The sequence below is a fragment of the Dasypus novemcinctus genome, chromosome 2, assembly GCF_030445035.2.
Source record: "Dasypus novemcinctus isolate mDasNov1 chromosome 2, mDasNov1.1.hap2, whole genome shotgun sequence".
In the NCBI taxonomy this organism is placed as follows: domain Eukaryota; kingdom Metazoa; phylum Chordata; class Mammalia; order Cingulata; family Dasypodidae; genus Dasypus; species Dasypus novemcinctus.
The window spans coordinates 169,204,190-169,221,311 of record NC_080674.1 but is presented as its reverse complement, the minus strand read 5'-3'; the positions used below and the strand labels follow the sequence as shown (position 1 = coordinate 169,221,311).

Genomic DNA, 17,122 nt, shown 5'->3' with positions numbered 1-17,122 from the left:
TATCTGAGTTCGAAATCTGTGACTTATTTATTCACTGTCACCATGCCCTCTTTTTGACTTTGTGTTCAAATTACAGTCAAGTAATTGGTGAAATGGGTGTGTCCTGGTACTTCACTCTTTAACCCATAGGAATCCCAAGATTTATTTTTTAAGATTTAGGCTTTTTAAAAAAGTTTCTAAGTCATTTAGCTCCTCTTTCTACCTCAGTGTCTTTGTTGTGAGTTTATGCTACATCCACATTTGTCATTTTATCCACTCTGTTTGAATCTCAAGCCCTCAGAATCTAACATGTGGTATATATCTTTTCCCAGCCCATTGTCACTTTCACTATCACCCAGTTTGTTAAATATTTCTTTAAAACTGTCTTATTCTATTGTTTATTCCATGAATTAAACAATATGTAATTAATTTTTTTAATAGATAAAAGTTTTAAGACCATGGAGTTTCAAGTTAACATAGAACTGTTGTTTATCAGTCATCCAATATGGTGGAATGTGCACTAAGTGGCATAGGGAATAATTTAAGACAGATACGCTGTCCTTATGGAGCATATTATTTGCTAACTTTTAAACTATTACACAAACACAAAGTTAAATATCAGCACAAAAAGAGAACTGTGTATATCTATAAAATGTCATGGGACAGTACCTATTTTAATGAATGAGTAGAATAAACTTATTGGTACTGAGTCAGATTTTGTACTTTCTGATAATAACAATTGGTAAGTAGCTTCTATAAACATGTACTGAATTGATCTCAAGGTCAGACATTTTTAAATAGCCAATTCCTATTAAGTTTTATTGATTTTTGTTTTTTTTTATAAATTTTATGGAGATTTCACGCAGAACTTACAAATGACCAAAAAAGTAACTGCATTTAAAGAGACAGACATACAGTCCTTTGGTTAGGATAATAACTTAAACCTGTTATTAGAATCCATGCTTTAAACCAGATTTAGTTATCCTTTATACAGTGTAGCTCTTTACTTTTTAATCAAATGAAGGATAGCAGAATATGATAGGGTTAACAAATCAGTAAGTTGTGAATGAATTTGAACTTACTTGCAAAGTAAGAAATACTGGGATTTTAGATGATGTTTAGATATCTTACCAAAGTAATTTTCCTCCCTATTTCTTTTCTAAGCTTAGCCAGGTTAAATCTCCTCTTTCCCAAAGTAAAAATGTCTTAATTGAGAAGATCTCATATTGGTTCTTTTGTTATTTACATCACTCTAAGTACTGTTCTCTGTCCTTCTTGATGCTTTTGTGCCCCGCCCCCAAGATTATGTATGTGCTGTCCCTTGCCAAAGAGCAACATAATTACCGAACAACGGTCACAAGTTTATCCTGACTAAATAAACAAACCAACCAAAAAGCCATGTAAACAAACTGAAAAAGTTTTTTGCACCCAGAAAATAGAAATTATAAATAACAAAAACGTTTTTTATTGAAGAGAAAGGGGAAGAAAAGTTTCATAAATTTCCCAAACTCTTTCACTTCCCCAAAGGTAGGTTGTTGAAATCATTTATTTTCTTCACTATGCTTTCTTTTGAAAAGTAGTACCACGTTCTTTTCTAAAATTTCGAGAAAAAGAACATTCTCTTCTGAAATTTAATTATCCTACTTTTTTTAGTGTAAAAGATTTCTCTAAATTTGTTGACAAAAATAGAGAAATTAATATGGAACTTCAGTAAATTTTTCAAACTTTTGCAGTGAAAATGAAGTAAAATTTTAGTATTATTTGCAACCTTGAGTATTACAGTTTTGTTAGTAGACAATTTGTTTAGAAGTTTTGTTTTGTAATATTTTGTGAGAAAAATGTTAACCTATTCAGAAATTAGGCTTATGAGAATGTCATTAAACTGTTCTTTTAGTTTATAACCCACCATAATTGATAAGATATTTTGGAGTCTTACCAAAAACCAGTCTTTTTTTTTGTCATAATGTGCATTGGTCTATGTAAAATTAGATGCTTTCACATAGAGAACAATTTACAAGCAATTGTGTAAGAAAGATAACTATGTAGCAGAAACATGGAGCTCCATAGTAGCTCCTATCATAAAGAATAGCACTGATTTGCCTGAATGAATTCTTCATTTATGCAAATAAAATTCTTATGAAATTCTAAAATAAGGTATATAGCACTTGGAACATTTTAGATGCTGTGTAAATGCTAAATCTTGTTTATTAGCACATAATATTACATGTATTTACAAAATATACATAAGTTAATATTTTATGTGTTCATTGTAAAAGCATTTTGAAGCCCTAGTGCAGGGTTCTTAACCTTTTTTGTTCCACGAACCCCTTTGCCAGTCAGGTGAAAACCACAGCTCCCTTCTCAGAATGTAGTGGCAGATAGTTTTATGACACTCAACACAGAAGGTGAGAGAAAATAAAGATACTAAGTTGATATTTTTCATTTCAAGCTCACAGACCTCCTAAATCTGTCCATGGACCCACAGGTCCTGGTTAAGAACTCCTGCTCTAGTGTAAGGTCTTCCAGTTTTCCTTATATATGGTATTCATAGCAACAGGTTTTCCTTACTTTAAAACTTGATATTAAGATTATTTTAAAATGGTCTAGGACTGTGTTCTCTGACCTGCTTTTGAATTAATCCATAATAAAATGTGTTTATTTAAACCTAAATTAAATTTAAGAAAAAATTTAAACACTACCATATAAGATACTTTTGTAGTTGGAGGAGCTGGGGACTAATCAGTCAGTGTAGGCCCTGTCTCCTGGGAGTTTGGTCTGTAAGAAGTTTGAACAAGCAACCGTGAAAGCAGTATAGTCTGAACAATTTGAATAGCAAACCTTTTTTAGAAGGAACAATGGAGGAAGCAGATGTGACTCAAAATGATAGAGCTTCCGCCTACCATAGGGGACGACCTGGGTTCAATCCCTGGGGCCTCCTGACGAAAAATAAAAGAAAGCGTACCAGCATGGTAAGCCAGCGCCTGCATGAGTGCCCACATGGTGAGCCAGTGCCTGTACAAGTGCCCATGTGGCGAGTGTGAGTGCCTGCATGGTGAGTGCGTGTGCCTGCGTGGTGAGTGCAAGTTCCCGCATGAGTGATTGTGTGGTGAGCCATTGCCCGCGCAAGTGAGTCACGCAGCAAGATGATGTTGCATGCATCAAAAGAGAGACAAGGGGAGAGTCAAGGTGAAGCGTGACAGAAACCAGGAACTGAGGTGGTGCAGTTGACAGGGATCATCTCTCCAGGATCAAATTCTGGTGAATCCTAGAAGAGAGAAAATGAGAAGAGAAGACAACACAGACAGCAAAAACAGCAGGAAGGGGGAAAAATAAATAAATAATTAAATCTTAAAAAAAAAAAAAGCAATGGGCAACTGCACAAGTATGTTTTTTAACTTAGTAGCATGCTGATTATGTTTTTTAATATTTGAATAAAATGTAAGCTCTTCGACTTTTACTGCATTTGAAGGAAATTATATATAATTAAGAAGAAAAATATGGACGGCCTTTTTTCAGATGTGGTGTCCCTGGATATTTTCCAAAGAGATAGAATATGTAGGTTTAAATAATTATAAGGAGAATGAATTTAAATTATTAATGGTACAACTGTTATTTCACCTCAAATTTTGGTTTGAGGTGTTTTACTTATTGAAGATCGGATTAAGCTTGGTGGTTATTTAAAGGCTTATAATATTTTTATTCTAAGTGGAAAATTTATGTCTGTTAACTTTTTCCCCCTTTTTCCAGTATTGCTGAATGTTGCAGCACTCCTTATTCCCTTTTGGGTTTGGTCTTCACAGTTTCTTTTGTTGCCTTGGGTGTTCTGACACTCTGCAAGTTTTACTTGCAGGGTTATCGTGCTTTCATGAATGATCCTGCTATGAATCGGTAAGTTCTTTACTCAGAGTGAGAAGCTAGAAATTTCAATCTTATAGATAAGTAATAATGATTAATTTCTTTAGTTGAATAATTTTAGAGGAAATGGAATTTTTCAGAGTTTTTTTTTCTTGAATGGTTACAGTATTTGGATAAAAATATTGCAAAGAAATCACTAAATTCCCATGTAAAAAAGAAATATTTTTATTGTTGAACATAATGCATGTTTGACATTTTCCTTCCCTAGATATGAGATTTTTAAAATATTTTGCTTTTTCCTATTTGAAGTATAAGTGTCCTGATAAAATAGATTTCTGTTTTTGATACTTTCTTATGGGTCTTTTTTGCATATTTGAACATAATTTGCATACAGATTAAAGTTTCAGAGAAAGCATTAATGAGAATGCAGAATGGTTAATCTAATTAATAAATAAGATCAAGTTTTGGGAACTTCTGCATCTAGAACTTCTTGTTATTCCTGCTAATACAGGATTTTAATGTCTACTTTTCTATAAGTTATCTCTTAAAGTTCTTAAATCTTTATATGGAGTATTTTAGTATTAGTAGATGGTGAGGGGAATTTTTTTTGTGTGTATTGTTTTTTATGACAAAAGAAAAAAATATGGCCATAATCGCCCTGTCAGTCTCAGGGAGAGAAAGGAATGAGGAGGATAATTGATACATAAGTTTAGAAAATGGATACCATTCTGAAGGAATAAAATAAAAAAGTTGTAGGGTCTTTCCTCTACTTCCCAAAAGTATTATTTTTTAATCTCTTATAGGGAAAGCCACATTTTTATTGTTGTTCATTTCCGCACACTGCACACGTTACTCTGCACCTTATTTTTTCATTTAATATGTTGTGAAGGTTTTTGGTTTGTTTTTTATGTCAACACATACAGTTGCATCTCATTCTTTTTTTAAAATTTTTGTATTTTTTTAGGAGGTACCGGGATTGAACCTGGGACCTCATACATGGGAAGCAGACGCTCAATCACTTACCTACATCCACTCCCTAGTGAGAGTTGGTGGTTTTGTTTATTTTTAGGAGGTACTGGGGATTGAACCCTGTACCTCGTACATGGAAAGCAGAGCAGATACTCAACCACTTGAACTACATTTGTTCCCCTTCTTTTGATAAAGGTATATGTGTATTCCATATTATGATGTATCTTTTTTTTTCTTTGCTATTAAAAAATAATGCTGCTGTGAGCCAATTCGTACCTGCCTTTTTTTCTTTTCAATTAGGAAAATATCAAGCTAAGAAAGTTGAGAGACCAGTAAAATGAAACCCTGTATACCCATCACCACCAAATTCACTGCCAGTGTCCTACCAATTACCCACCCTGTTCTCTTCTGCCATCCCCAGCTGCAAATGTTTGGAACAAATCCAGATTTTATCCAAAAATTTTATCTGTAAATATTTTCATTCATAATACAATGAAAAGATCATCCTAATAAGAAAGAATTCCTTGATATCAGATAATCCTGTTGGTGTTCAAATTCCCCTGATTATATAATTTAAAATTTTTTTTCGCTCATCTAGATCCATATCAGGCCCATTTTTCCCGTACATCCTTGTCAGTATTTGATAATCATTCATCTTTGCAATATTGGCTAGTCTACTTGTAGTTTTTAAAACTGTGTCTGTCCTTTGCTCATGTCATATTTATTTGTGAGAGTTCTTTGTAAGTTAAGCAAACAGAATAAAATGTCTTATTATTTGTATGTGGTATATTTTATATATGAAAACTAAGATTTTTAAATATTTGTTTTATCTTTTTCTTCCTTTATGTCTTCTGGGTCTTTGGTCTGCTTAAAGAGACCTTTTGTATTCCAAGGTTATAAGGACATTCACCTATGATCTTCTTAGGATATAGCTCACAGTGTTCATAGGTATAATTCAGGGGAAAGCTAAGAAAACCAGAAGAACCTGGCTTTTTAGCAAGGTCTGGTGGGGAAACTTTTATTTATCTTAGAAGTAACTTTTTCCTTCATTGTGTATTATAAAATAATAGCTATTATCGTTTTATACCTGTAGTCATATATTTATGGCTATATATTATTATGTTAATGTTATATAATATGAAGTTAATATACTTATTTTTTTTTTGAGTCTGAGTTGAGAGTAAAATTGCAAATATATAATAACAGTCTAAAAAGCCATTGATAATTTCTTTCAGAATTAAGTGAGATCCTGATTGTTGTATTTCTTTTCTTTCTGGAAATGTGTGCTTACTTTAGAGGCATGACAGAAGGAGTTACACTGTTAATCCTGGCGGTGCAGACTGGTCTGATAGAACTACAGGTTGTTCACCGAGCCTTCCTGCTCAGTATTATCCTTTTCATTGTGGTGGCCTCTATTCTCCAATCTATGTTAGAGATTGCAGATCCTATTGTTCTGGCACTGGGAGCATCTAGAGACAAGTAAGGAATCTCCTAAAAGAAATGTTTATGATATTCTTTACATGAATTTCTTGTCTGAAGATTTAGAAAATGCTCAGAGACAGAACATAGATGATAATTGATAGTAACTTAGGTTAATTCAACGAGCTTACATTTTAATTTTTCCTGTATGAAATGTTTGATTTGACTTATATAATGATCTTTTCTCTTTAGAGTCCTATAACTGAAAGTTGCATTGAAGGCCGTATAATTACAAATAATTTACTTTTTCTTTGAAGAATTTGATCCTTTTTAAATTCATCCATTTTTGAACTGAAGAGCATAGGGTTATTATGCACAATAGCTAAAAGAGCAGAGAGCAGTGAGAGATATGTAAATGAAGAAGAAAAATAAAACCTGATATGCAGTCATAAAGATAGGCATTTCTGAATAACAGCCTCTCAGATGTACTAAAAGGACAATTTGCATTTACACAGATTATGGGATTCTTGACACCTTATATGGAGCCTTAGGAAATTTGTAACTGGATTCATATATATCTCATGTTACAGAAATTTTATTAAGAAATAAAAATGAAATTTTTCTTTAGTTATTTAAGATACTATTTTGGCTTTTTTGTAGTTTGTGCAAGGAAAGTCAATAAGGAATTGCTTATGATTCATTTTCACTCTTCTTTTCCTGCATTTTCTCCACACTTATTTTTTATTATGTTTTTATTATATTATTATTTGATTATTGATTATAGAAATACATCTGAGTTTATTGCTTCTTTGGTAGCATTTTATGAGGGAGCAGCTAATTTTTTGGTGGATAGAACTCTGAGAACAAATTTTTTTTAACATTCCAAGCTAGTGTTTTAATTATAGTTCATCAGATTTTATCTTCTATCCCCATCTTCCACATTGCCAACCATTCTTTAGAATTTTCTCAAATGATAGAATGACTGAAAGATTCAGTTTAACTTAAGCTGCAAATTCTTAGATATAGTTCAGATAATCTTTATTTTCATAATTCTAGTTATTTGAGATTTGAGGTTTAAGGTTTCTCAGTAGAAGAATTTAAGATGTTGAACTCAGTGGTGAGCTCAGTTAGATAGCCATTAAATAGACCTGAAAATTGGGTTGCTTTGATCTAAAGATAGTTTGTATTTTGTCGTCTCTGGCAGTATCCTTAGTTTTATTAATTTTATAAAGAATAATATAATACTATAGAAAGTTTGGAAAATAGGAAAAAAAATCATTATTCCACTTTAATAAGAAGCAGTAAATCCAGTTCTGGGTCTTTCTGGGTTGTTGAACTAGCTTGAGACTACTGGCTTCCTCCTCTAAGGTCAAACCAGAGGAAATTTGGAGGGAAAAGAAGCAAAACTGAGAAGTCTTGTGTTTGGGTTTGAGGTGTTACTTTGGTATCTGTGCTGTTGGCGTGGCTGTAATGGGTTTGACCTAAAGGAAGAGATGCTGTTCTTAGGTGTGGGTAGATGGAATGAACAGAGTTCTTCTCTCCCACCATTGTCTGTGGTAATAAGGGAGTCAACAGTTCCATGTCAGTAATTTTTAAACAAATTGAAAAATTAAGGGAAAAAATATAACTTAATAGAATTGACTAAAGAAGAATAAAACTTGAATTGTTCTGTAATTATAAAAATTGAAGCAGTTGGTAAACATCTTCAACCACAGAAAACACGACCAAGATGGCATTATAGGCAGTTTCTCCCAAACTTGGAAGGAACAAATTTATCCCAGTTTTAAACAAATTTGGAACAATATTTTTAAATCATTTTAATAACAATCTGGAAGCATATCATTCATAATGAACATATATAAACAGTAAGTATATAGTAAAAGTTGTGAATGTACAAAACAAACATGCATAACATCATACAGTGCTCCCATACATTAACCCCACCACAAACACCCTGCATTGTTGTGAAACATTTGTAACAAATTATGAAAGAGCATTGTCCAAGTATTACTACCAACTATAGTCTGTATCTTATATTTGGTGTATTTTTTCCCTAACCTACGCTATTATTTTTTTTATTCATAAACCGTACAATTTATCTGAATTGTACAGTCATTGGCATTTGATATAATCACAGAATTGTGCATCCTTCACTTAAGTCAATACTAAGGCATTTTCATTACTCAAAAAAAAAACCAACAAAAACCAAACCACTATCAATTCATATGTTAGCACTACTAATTACAAATCCTATGATGTGCTTTTACCATTTCTATTCATTTCCAAACAACTTTTTACCAATTCTGCACAGATTAAACCCCAGCTTTCCATTCTCTAACCACACTCTTTTCTCTAGTGACTTATATTCTAGCTACTAACTCCATGAGTTTACTCATTATTTTTAGTTCATAATAGTGAAGTCATACAATATTTGTCCCTTTGTGCCTGGCTTGCTTCACTCAATATAATGTCTTTCAGGCTTATCCACATTGTCATATGCTTCATAACATCATTTCTTACAGCTGAATAACATTCCATTGTGTGTTTATATACACAGTTTGTTTAGCTCTTCATCAGTTGAGGGACACCTGGGTTGTTTCCATCTTTTGGCAGTTGTGAATAAGGTCACTATGAACATTAAGTGTGTAGATGTCTGCTACTATTTCCTGCTCTCAGTATATTTGGAGCAATTTTGAGACAACAGAACAACACAGTTCCAGATTCTAGAAAAAATGCTCCCCATCTCATCCTGTAAAGCTAGTATAATCCCTTTATCAATATCAGACATCATAAAAAAGATAAATAGTAGTTTCATTTTATTCAGGTTGATTAGACTCATAGCAGGAGTTAAGCTTTTGTAGTATTGGCTCAAGATAGACAACTTGACCAATGGAATAGAGAACCCCAAGAGACTATGTATGTATGTATGGAACTTTGGTATATGACAGAAGTAACATGTCAGATGAGTGGGAACAAGCAGCACTGTTCTATAGTGAAGCGGAAAAAAACTGATTTTCTATTTGGAAAAGGATGGATTTGTAGCCGTATCTCACACCATAAACTGAAGAATCAATTCTAGAATATAACAAACTTAAATGCCTGAATGTTAAAAAAAAAAAAATTAAAACTCTAAAATATTAGTATATTTTGGACCTTGGAGTAGGAAAAGATTTCTTAAGTTGGCTCTAAAAGAAGAGCTTGATAAATTTAACTCCTAACATCAGTAATCCTTCTAAAAATGTAAAGATAACTTAAATGTATTAGAATGACAGATGCATACTGGGAGAAGATATTCATAATATGCACAACTGACCAAGAATTAATCCCAAGAATAAATAACTCTTAGAATCATTGAGAAAAATGGACAAAAGACATGATCAGGCATTTAAAAAGGAAGCGCCTGTTTGTCTGAAAGAGAAGTGATAAGAAAAGTGTAAATCGAAATCACAGATACTTTTTTATATTTTGTTGATGATTAATAAATAGAAAGGAACGGGAAGGGATGAGAAAAGTCTTTCACTACTAGGTAGGAGAAGATATGGATCCTAGCAGTATACTCCAGAGACACTCTTGCATATGTACTGTAGGAAAGATGTAGAAGAATGTGCATAGCATGCACAAAAGCCTGGTAACAACCCATATGCCAACCAAACAGTGAAGTGGGTGAATAAAATTTGATAATAGTCACAATGGAATGTTAAAAATATTGTAACAACATAGCAACATAAAATTTTTAAAAAGTAACTCCAAAATGATAATGTGTCATTATTATGTTAAAAAAATTTTAAACTATACTCTTTAGGAATCATGTAGATTGAACAGAACTTTGAAAAGGGAAGCAGGCAAGAGAATGAAGAACACAGAATTCAAGGTGATGATTTTATCCAATGGTAATTTGAAAAATTTGAAAATCAAGCAGAAACAAATTTGCAAGTTTTATTTGGCCCCTACTTCAAACAAACCTTTGTGCTTAGGAGCTGGGGGGGCTTCTGGGAAAGGAGTTAGTCTTTTTTCAGGATTTTAAATTTGAGGGGTAAGATGTGTATATCTAACAATTGAAATAATACCATTCAGCATGTGACTGGTTTGTACAGATATTCAGGATCCTGAGAGAGCAAGTGATTCCTGGAGGAATAATTTGCATTGCTCTCCTAAATAAATTTGTGTAGCTTGAGCAAGCCTAAAAGGATTTAGGGAAATAGAGAGTAGGATGGAGGCATTTCAAGCGGGATGCCAGAATGCTGATTTTTTGCTGGGAGGGAATAGTTAATTGCCCAGCTTGGTTTATAGTGAGGAACACTGTTGACAAGTTTGGAATGTGAAATTGAGCCAGCATGTGGAAGCCCCTGAATGTCAGGCTAGGAAGTTTAGAGAGGTATTGACAGTTTTACAAAAGCAGAGCTTTGAACAGAAGATTAGTCTGGCTGGCATGTTCAGGTTACATTGGGCACTAGAGAAAGACCAGCTAGTAGGTACGTAAAATACAGTCATTCTTAGCTTTTTCCCCGCAGGCTCAACAGATGTGAGGATTAGAATACATGATCGTCGGGAAGCCATTCATCTTAGTAACACCATATTCAGTACAGCAGAGATTTTCATAACAGGATGGGACTGTCATGTAACTTAAAAAGGCACACAGTCATTCTTTCTCTTTCCTTCTATCTGGGAAAACTACTACTAGAAGTATTAATGTTTAAGGCTTATAAAGTACTGAGATAGTTTGAGACAAGTAAAAATGGGAATGAAATTGTAAACAAGCTACTGAAAAACAATTTTTATTGGTACTTGGCAGTTGACTGGGAGTGAAGAAAAAGGGGAAGTTACGTAATTTTGAAATGCTGATGTTCAGGAACTTGCCCTGAACGCTAATACAGTATATGACTTGGAGAAGGCACTTGGTAAAATATTTGGGAAATTTAATCATGGTACATGAATTGTTTGTTGCTCATGTACTTGTGCGTACTAGATGGCAGTCACTTTAAAAGAATAATTTCTTCTTTTTCCAGGAGTTTATGGAAACACTTCCGTGCTGTGAGCCTTTGTTTATTTTTACTGGTATTCCCGGCTTATATGGCTTATATGATTTGTCAGTTTTTCCACATGGATTTTTGGCTTCTTATCATTATCTCCAGCAGCATCCTCACTTCTCTTCAGGTAAGTCTAGGATTAATTTTATGTAATAACTGATTTTCTTAGTTCTCCTTTTTTGGAAAAAGAATTGAACTTTTTCAGGATCAATGATTATAAAATTGCCTATTCAGATGATTGCTTCCCCACCCTCTTTGGTAGAACATTTTACATTTATTTAAATATAGGAGTTAGAAGGCAGGTTATTAAAATTCTAGACCTAACTATGTTGTATTTTCTTTTTAATCCTCCTCCCCATGGCTTTTTTGCTTGCTGTCTGCTTTCTGTGTGTCCATTTGCTGTGTGTTATTCTGTGTCTATATTTATTTTTATTTATTTATCCCCCCTCCCCCCCCACCAGGCTTGCTTGCTGTCTGCTCTTTCTTTGTGTCCGTTTGCTGCACGTTCTTCTCCGGTTTTGCTTGTCTCCCTTTTTGTTGTGTCACCTTGCTGACTCAGCTCTCTGTGGTGCCCCGGCTCTCGGCTCTCCGCAGCATGTGGGCCAGCCTGCCTTCACAAGGAGGCCCTGGGACATGAACTCAGGGCCTCCCATATGGTAGATGAAAGCCCAACTGTATGAGCCACAGCTGCTTCACCATGTTGTATTTTTTTTTATTAATGTAATTAAGCTTTTAAATTTCTCTCTTTCAAAATATTATGATGCAGAGCTGTCATGTGATTCTAAATTGAGAAATAATTGTGAAATATTAGTTTTTAGAGTCTTTTCTTCATTGCATTAAATTTTAAATTATCTTCAAAAAAATATAATTTACAAAAATGATGGGGTGGAGGGGTGGGAAATGGGGTATACGGGAACCCTCTTTTACTTTTTGTTTTTTTTTTAATGTTTTTTAATGTAATGTTCTTTGTGATCTATTAAACTTTAATAAAAAAAAGTGTAAAGAAAACAAAAACACACTTGAAAATATCCATGGTTTTTTTCTACTTGTTTAATAGTATGTGGTTTAATTTCCATATACTTCCCATATATTTGTAAAAATGTCCAGTTTTCCTTCTCTTACTGAATTCTAGCTTTTTTCCATTGTGCTCTGAGAAAATTATATCAGTGTTTTAAAATTTATTAAGATCTAATTTGAGGCCTAACATATGGTCTTCCTGAAAAGTGTTCCATTTGCGCATGAGAAGAATGTATGTATATTCTGTTATTGAGTAGAGTGTCTAATTGGTTAGTGTTGTTCAAGTCCTCTGTTCCTTGCTGGTCTTCTGATTGGATGTTATATCATTTATTGAAAGTGGTATATTGAAATCTCCATCTATTATTATAGAGCTATCTATTTTTGCTTCTTATGTTTTGGTGCTCTTTTATGAGGTACATATATGTTTATATCATAACTTCTTGCTGGATTGAATCTGTTATTAATATGTAATATTGTTTCTTGTAATCTTTTTTGACTTAAACTCTATTTCATATGTCAGTATAGCCACTCCAGCTCTCTTAATTATTATTCGTGTGGGGTAACTTTTTCTATCCTTTCACTTTCAACCTCTATGTGTCTTTGTGCCTCGTAGACAGCTTTTTATCCAGATTTCCAATTCCTGCCTTGTAATAGGGGAGGTTTAGCCCATTGATGTTTATGGTAATAAATGAGAAGGAAGGATTTACTTCTGTCATGTAGTTATTTGTTTTCTCTATGCCTTGTATATTTTTTGTTCCTGAGCTATTCCATTACTGCCTTTTTTATTTAGTTGCTTTTTTGTAGTGTACCATTTTGATTCCCTTCTTTCCTTTTCTGTTTTTTAGTTATTAGTGGTTACCTTAATTTCAGTTAACATCTTGAATTAATAAGTCTCACAAGTACCAACCTAGTTTCAGTAGTATACAAACTTCTAAGTATATCCATCCCTTCCTCTTTATATTGGTATTATCCCAGATTACATCTTTATACATTGTATACCCATTAACATAGATATAAAATGTTATTTTAGATGTTTACTTCTTAAGTCAGAAGTGAGAAGGCAGTGACAAACTAAAACTACAGCAATATAGGATTTTATATTCGCCCATGTAGTTACCTTTACCAGTTTTCCTTTTTTGTTCTTACGGCTTCTCATCAAGTGTCCTATTTTATCTCGAGGAACTCCCTTTTTGCCATTTCTTATGAGGTAGGTCTTCTGATAATGGACTCTTCAGCTTCTGTATATGTCTTAATTTCTCCTTCATTATTTGAAAGATAATTTTGCTGGATATTTGAATTCTTGGTTGATAGTTTTTTCTTTAAGAACTTTATACCATCACACTGTCTGGCCTCCATAATCCTTTTGGGTTGGGGCAACCTTGTACGTGACAGTCACTTCTCTCGTGCCTTTTAAGATCTTTGTCTTTAGATTTTGACCATTTTGCTATAATGGGTCTTGGTGTAGATCTCTTAGGGTATATCCTGCTTAAGGTTCATTGAGCTTCCTGAATGTGTATAGTCATGTCTTTTCAGCAGTTTTGGGACGTTTTTGTCCATTATTTCTTCAGATGCTTTTCCTACCCCTTTTTCTCTTCTCTTGTCCTTCTGGGAGTCCAGTGATAAATTTGTTGGTGCTCTTGACAGTGTCTATGGGTCCCTCAGGCTCTGCTCACTTTCCTTCATTCTTTTTTCTTTCATCTCACAGCTCCTCATATTGGATCATTTTTATTGTCTTCAAGTTTGCTGATCCTTTCTACTGCCTGTTCAAATTTGCTGTTGAACCCATCCAATGAAATATTCATTTCAATTACTGTACTTTGCAGCTCCAAAATGCCTGTTTCGTTCTTTTTATCATTTCCATCTATTCAGTATTTTCCTAATCCCCTTCAGTTCTTTATATATGTATTTCCTATAGCTCATTGAGCATATTTAACACAGTTGAGTTAAAAGTTAAACTTTTTGACCTAAGAATTCCAGTGTTTGAGCCTCGTCGAAGATTGTTTCTGGCAAATTCCTTCTGTTCCTGTGAATGGGCCATATTTTCCTGTTTCTTTGTGCGTTTTGCAATTTTTGGTTGCGAACTGAATATTCTGAATATCATGTTTTAACTTTGGAAATCTAGTTTTCCCACTTTTCTGGGATTGCTAGATTTGTTGTTGGTGGTGGTGTTTAGAACTGGAGCTATCAGTTTGTAATTTTTCCAAACTACTTCTGCTTGCAAATGGGAAATAGAGAAAAGTGAGCTAGAGAGAAAGGTATTGTCTCTCTTTTTTTGAGGTACCAGGGCCAAGTATTGAACCCAGGACCTTGTATGTGGGAAGCCAGCACTCAACCACTGAGCTACATTGACTCCCTATTATTGCCTCTTCAAGACTCTTCAGCTGCTTTTGCCCAAGTGGGGTTAGAAGAATGACCTCTCTCAGAGCTGCCTCAGTGAGCTGAAGTAGCTGATCCTAAAAGCACAATTTTGGAGGCTTAGGTCCTTACAGCCTACCCTGGCACCAGCAAGCCTCACCAGGAGCCATAGTAGCTACTGCACAGAGAATGAAATTCGCCAGTATTTACCACAGTTTACCAACCTCTTCCTCCAGCTCTTTCCTGAATTCTGCACAGTGGTCCACTAGACTCCAGCATTTCAGAATAGTTGATCCAGAAAATTCTTGCCAGTTCAGTAATTGTTTTGGGGAAGGCTTCCAAAATACTTGGGACTTTGTATTCCATCATCTTCCCACAATTCTCCCTGTTTTATAGTTTCTTGGTGTATATATCACATGCACATATATTTTGCTCTAGAAATGATGTTCATTGTAAATTAGAGATGGACCTTTTCTACCTAATAAGTAAGAGATGAAAGAAAATGTAGCCCGGGTTACATAAAAGATTTAGTCATTTTTCTTTGTACAAGTAAAAGTTCTTTAAGAGTTGAGGAACAGGAAGAAACATGGAATTAGGGAAATTGAGGTCTAATTGATGGGTTTTGGTGGCCTAGGGAATAGGGGAAAGGAGATACCTTATTGCAGCATCATTGTATCTAATACCTGAATTATTATAAGATCATCCACATTTTGATAACACAGTCATTTTAATTACTTTTTAGATATTAAATATCACATCCTAAGAGTACCAGGTATGTGTTATTTATTGTTTAAAAACCTGTGAAAAAGTTTTTTTAGTCATGTTTTAGTCTTTTAATATGTGTACATTTGCTTTTTTTCAGGTTCTGGGAACACTTTTTATTTATGTCTTATTTATGGTTGAAGAATTCAGAAAAGAGCCAGTGGAAAACATGGATGATGTTATCTACTACGTGAATGGCACCTACCGTCTGCTCGAGTTTCTTGTGGCCCTCTGTGTGGTGGCCTATGGGGTCTCAGAGACCATCTTTGGAGAATGGACAGTGATGGGCTCAATGATCATCTTCATCCATTCCTACTATAATGTGTGGCTTCGGGCTCAGCTGGGGTGGAAGAGTTTTCTTCTCCGTAGGGATGCTGTGAATAAAATTAAATCATTACCTATTGCTACGAAAGAGCAGCTTGAGAAACACAATGATATTTGTGCTATATGTTATCAGGTAACTTGCACAGTAAGAATCCAGTTGGGTAGGGGCATATGGCGTAGCATATCCCTTGGGATTTTAACCACATTAACCAAAGTCAACTTAAACTTCCAGGCAGAGTTATCTCCTGGATAAAAAAATGGGCCACAAAAATTATTAAAGACATGATAAAATATTTGGATTTAATTTCTAAGTTAAGTTTTTAAATTGGTCCCTCGAGTTCTAATTTATTGTTGTTATTTTCAACATTATCGCTCACCCATAAATAAAGGAAAAACAGGTCAAGTGTATTTTATTTTTACTCCTGAATACACACACATGCGCGCACACACACATTATCAAATATATACCATCAATCAGGAGTCAGCAACTTCTGAAAAGTGGTGTGCCAAGATTCTAACTCTTTTCCTTCTAGTATTCCTAGGGTGGGGAAGAAATGTTTATTTACTTATCATATGTGGAAAGAGTATGTGCTTGCCCCACATGTTGTTGGATTTATGAGATCAGTACAAGCCTTTGTGACCCAGGGTTGGGGTATGGGGATGGTGGTGGTGAACAGGTCTGGGAAAGACCACCAATTGGTATATGATCAAGGTTGGTCTAGCTGTCACCTTTGGCATAGGTGCCATAAGTAGCTGACTGCCTTTCATATAAAAATTAAAACCAATACTTAAATCAGCTTGTAAATAAAACAACAAAAAAGAAGCCCCCCCCCCCTTTTTTTTAAATAAGAATTTTTCCTAATGTAACTACCACTCTTTTATTGTGAATAGAGCACACTTTGGGGTACTAGGGGGAAAAATGTTTTCCAGAATGCATTTTTTCATTTTGGGTGTGTGATACAGGTTTCCCCTCCCAGGTTAAATAATAGTCATTGTTTCTGTGATATTATTAAAGTAATCTTGGCAGCCTCATTGTACTCAGAACAGAGCACATCAAAAACAGACTTGGAGCACATCACCTTAAGTCACTGATAAATAAATATTCTCCCGCTGGAATTCAGGGATCTTGTTTTTGTATTTCCTGTTGTCACATCACTTTTTTTGAGGTGCTAGAACTACCTGCTGATATCACATAGAAAATAAGAGTCAAATTGCTTAGTTTCCCAGCTGGCTGCTTTTCTTTGGATGGCTTTCTGCTTAAAAGTTGACTCCCAAGTGTTACCAGTTCTTGGCAAGGAATTTCTGGGATAGCCAAGCTCCTTGTTTTGGAACTTTAAAGACAATGATTGGTTCACTAATATGTACATTCTTTCAATTTTATCTTCACATCTTTACCATCTTTCCACAAATGTATC

At 34.3% G+C, this 17,122-nt stretch overlaps 1 protein-coding gene across 1 annotated transcript in view; it reads left to right on the top strand.

Moving 5' to 3' along the window:
• Positions 1–17,122, top strand: part of RNF145 (ring finger protein 145) — a 71,820-nt gene that overhangs the window by 52,362 nt on the left and 2,336 nt on the right. The window contains exons 7-10 of the mRNA XM_023587398.2: positions 3,727–3,867; positions 6,100–6,282; positions 11,229–11,376; positions 15,484–15,840. Of these exons, the coding sequence (XP_023443166.1) occupies positions 3,727–3,867; positions 6,100–6,282; positions 11,229–11,376; positions 15,484–15,840 (829 nt within the window). The remainder of the gene's footprint in view (positions 1–3,726; positions 3,868–6,099; positions 6,283–11,228; positions 11,377–15,483; positions 15,841–17,122) is intronic.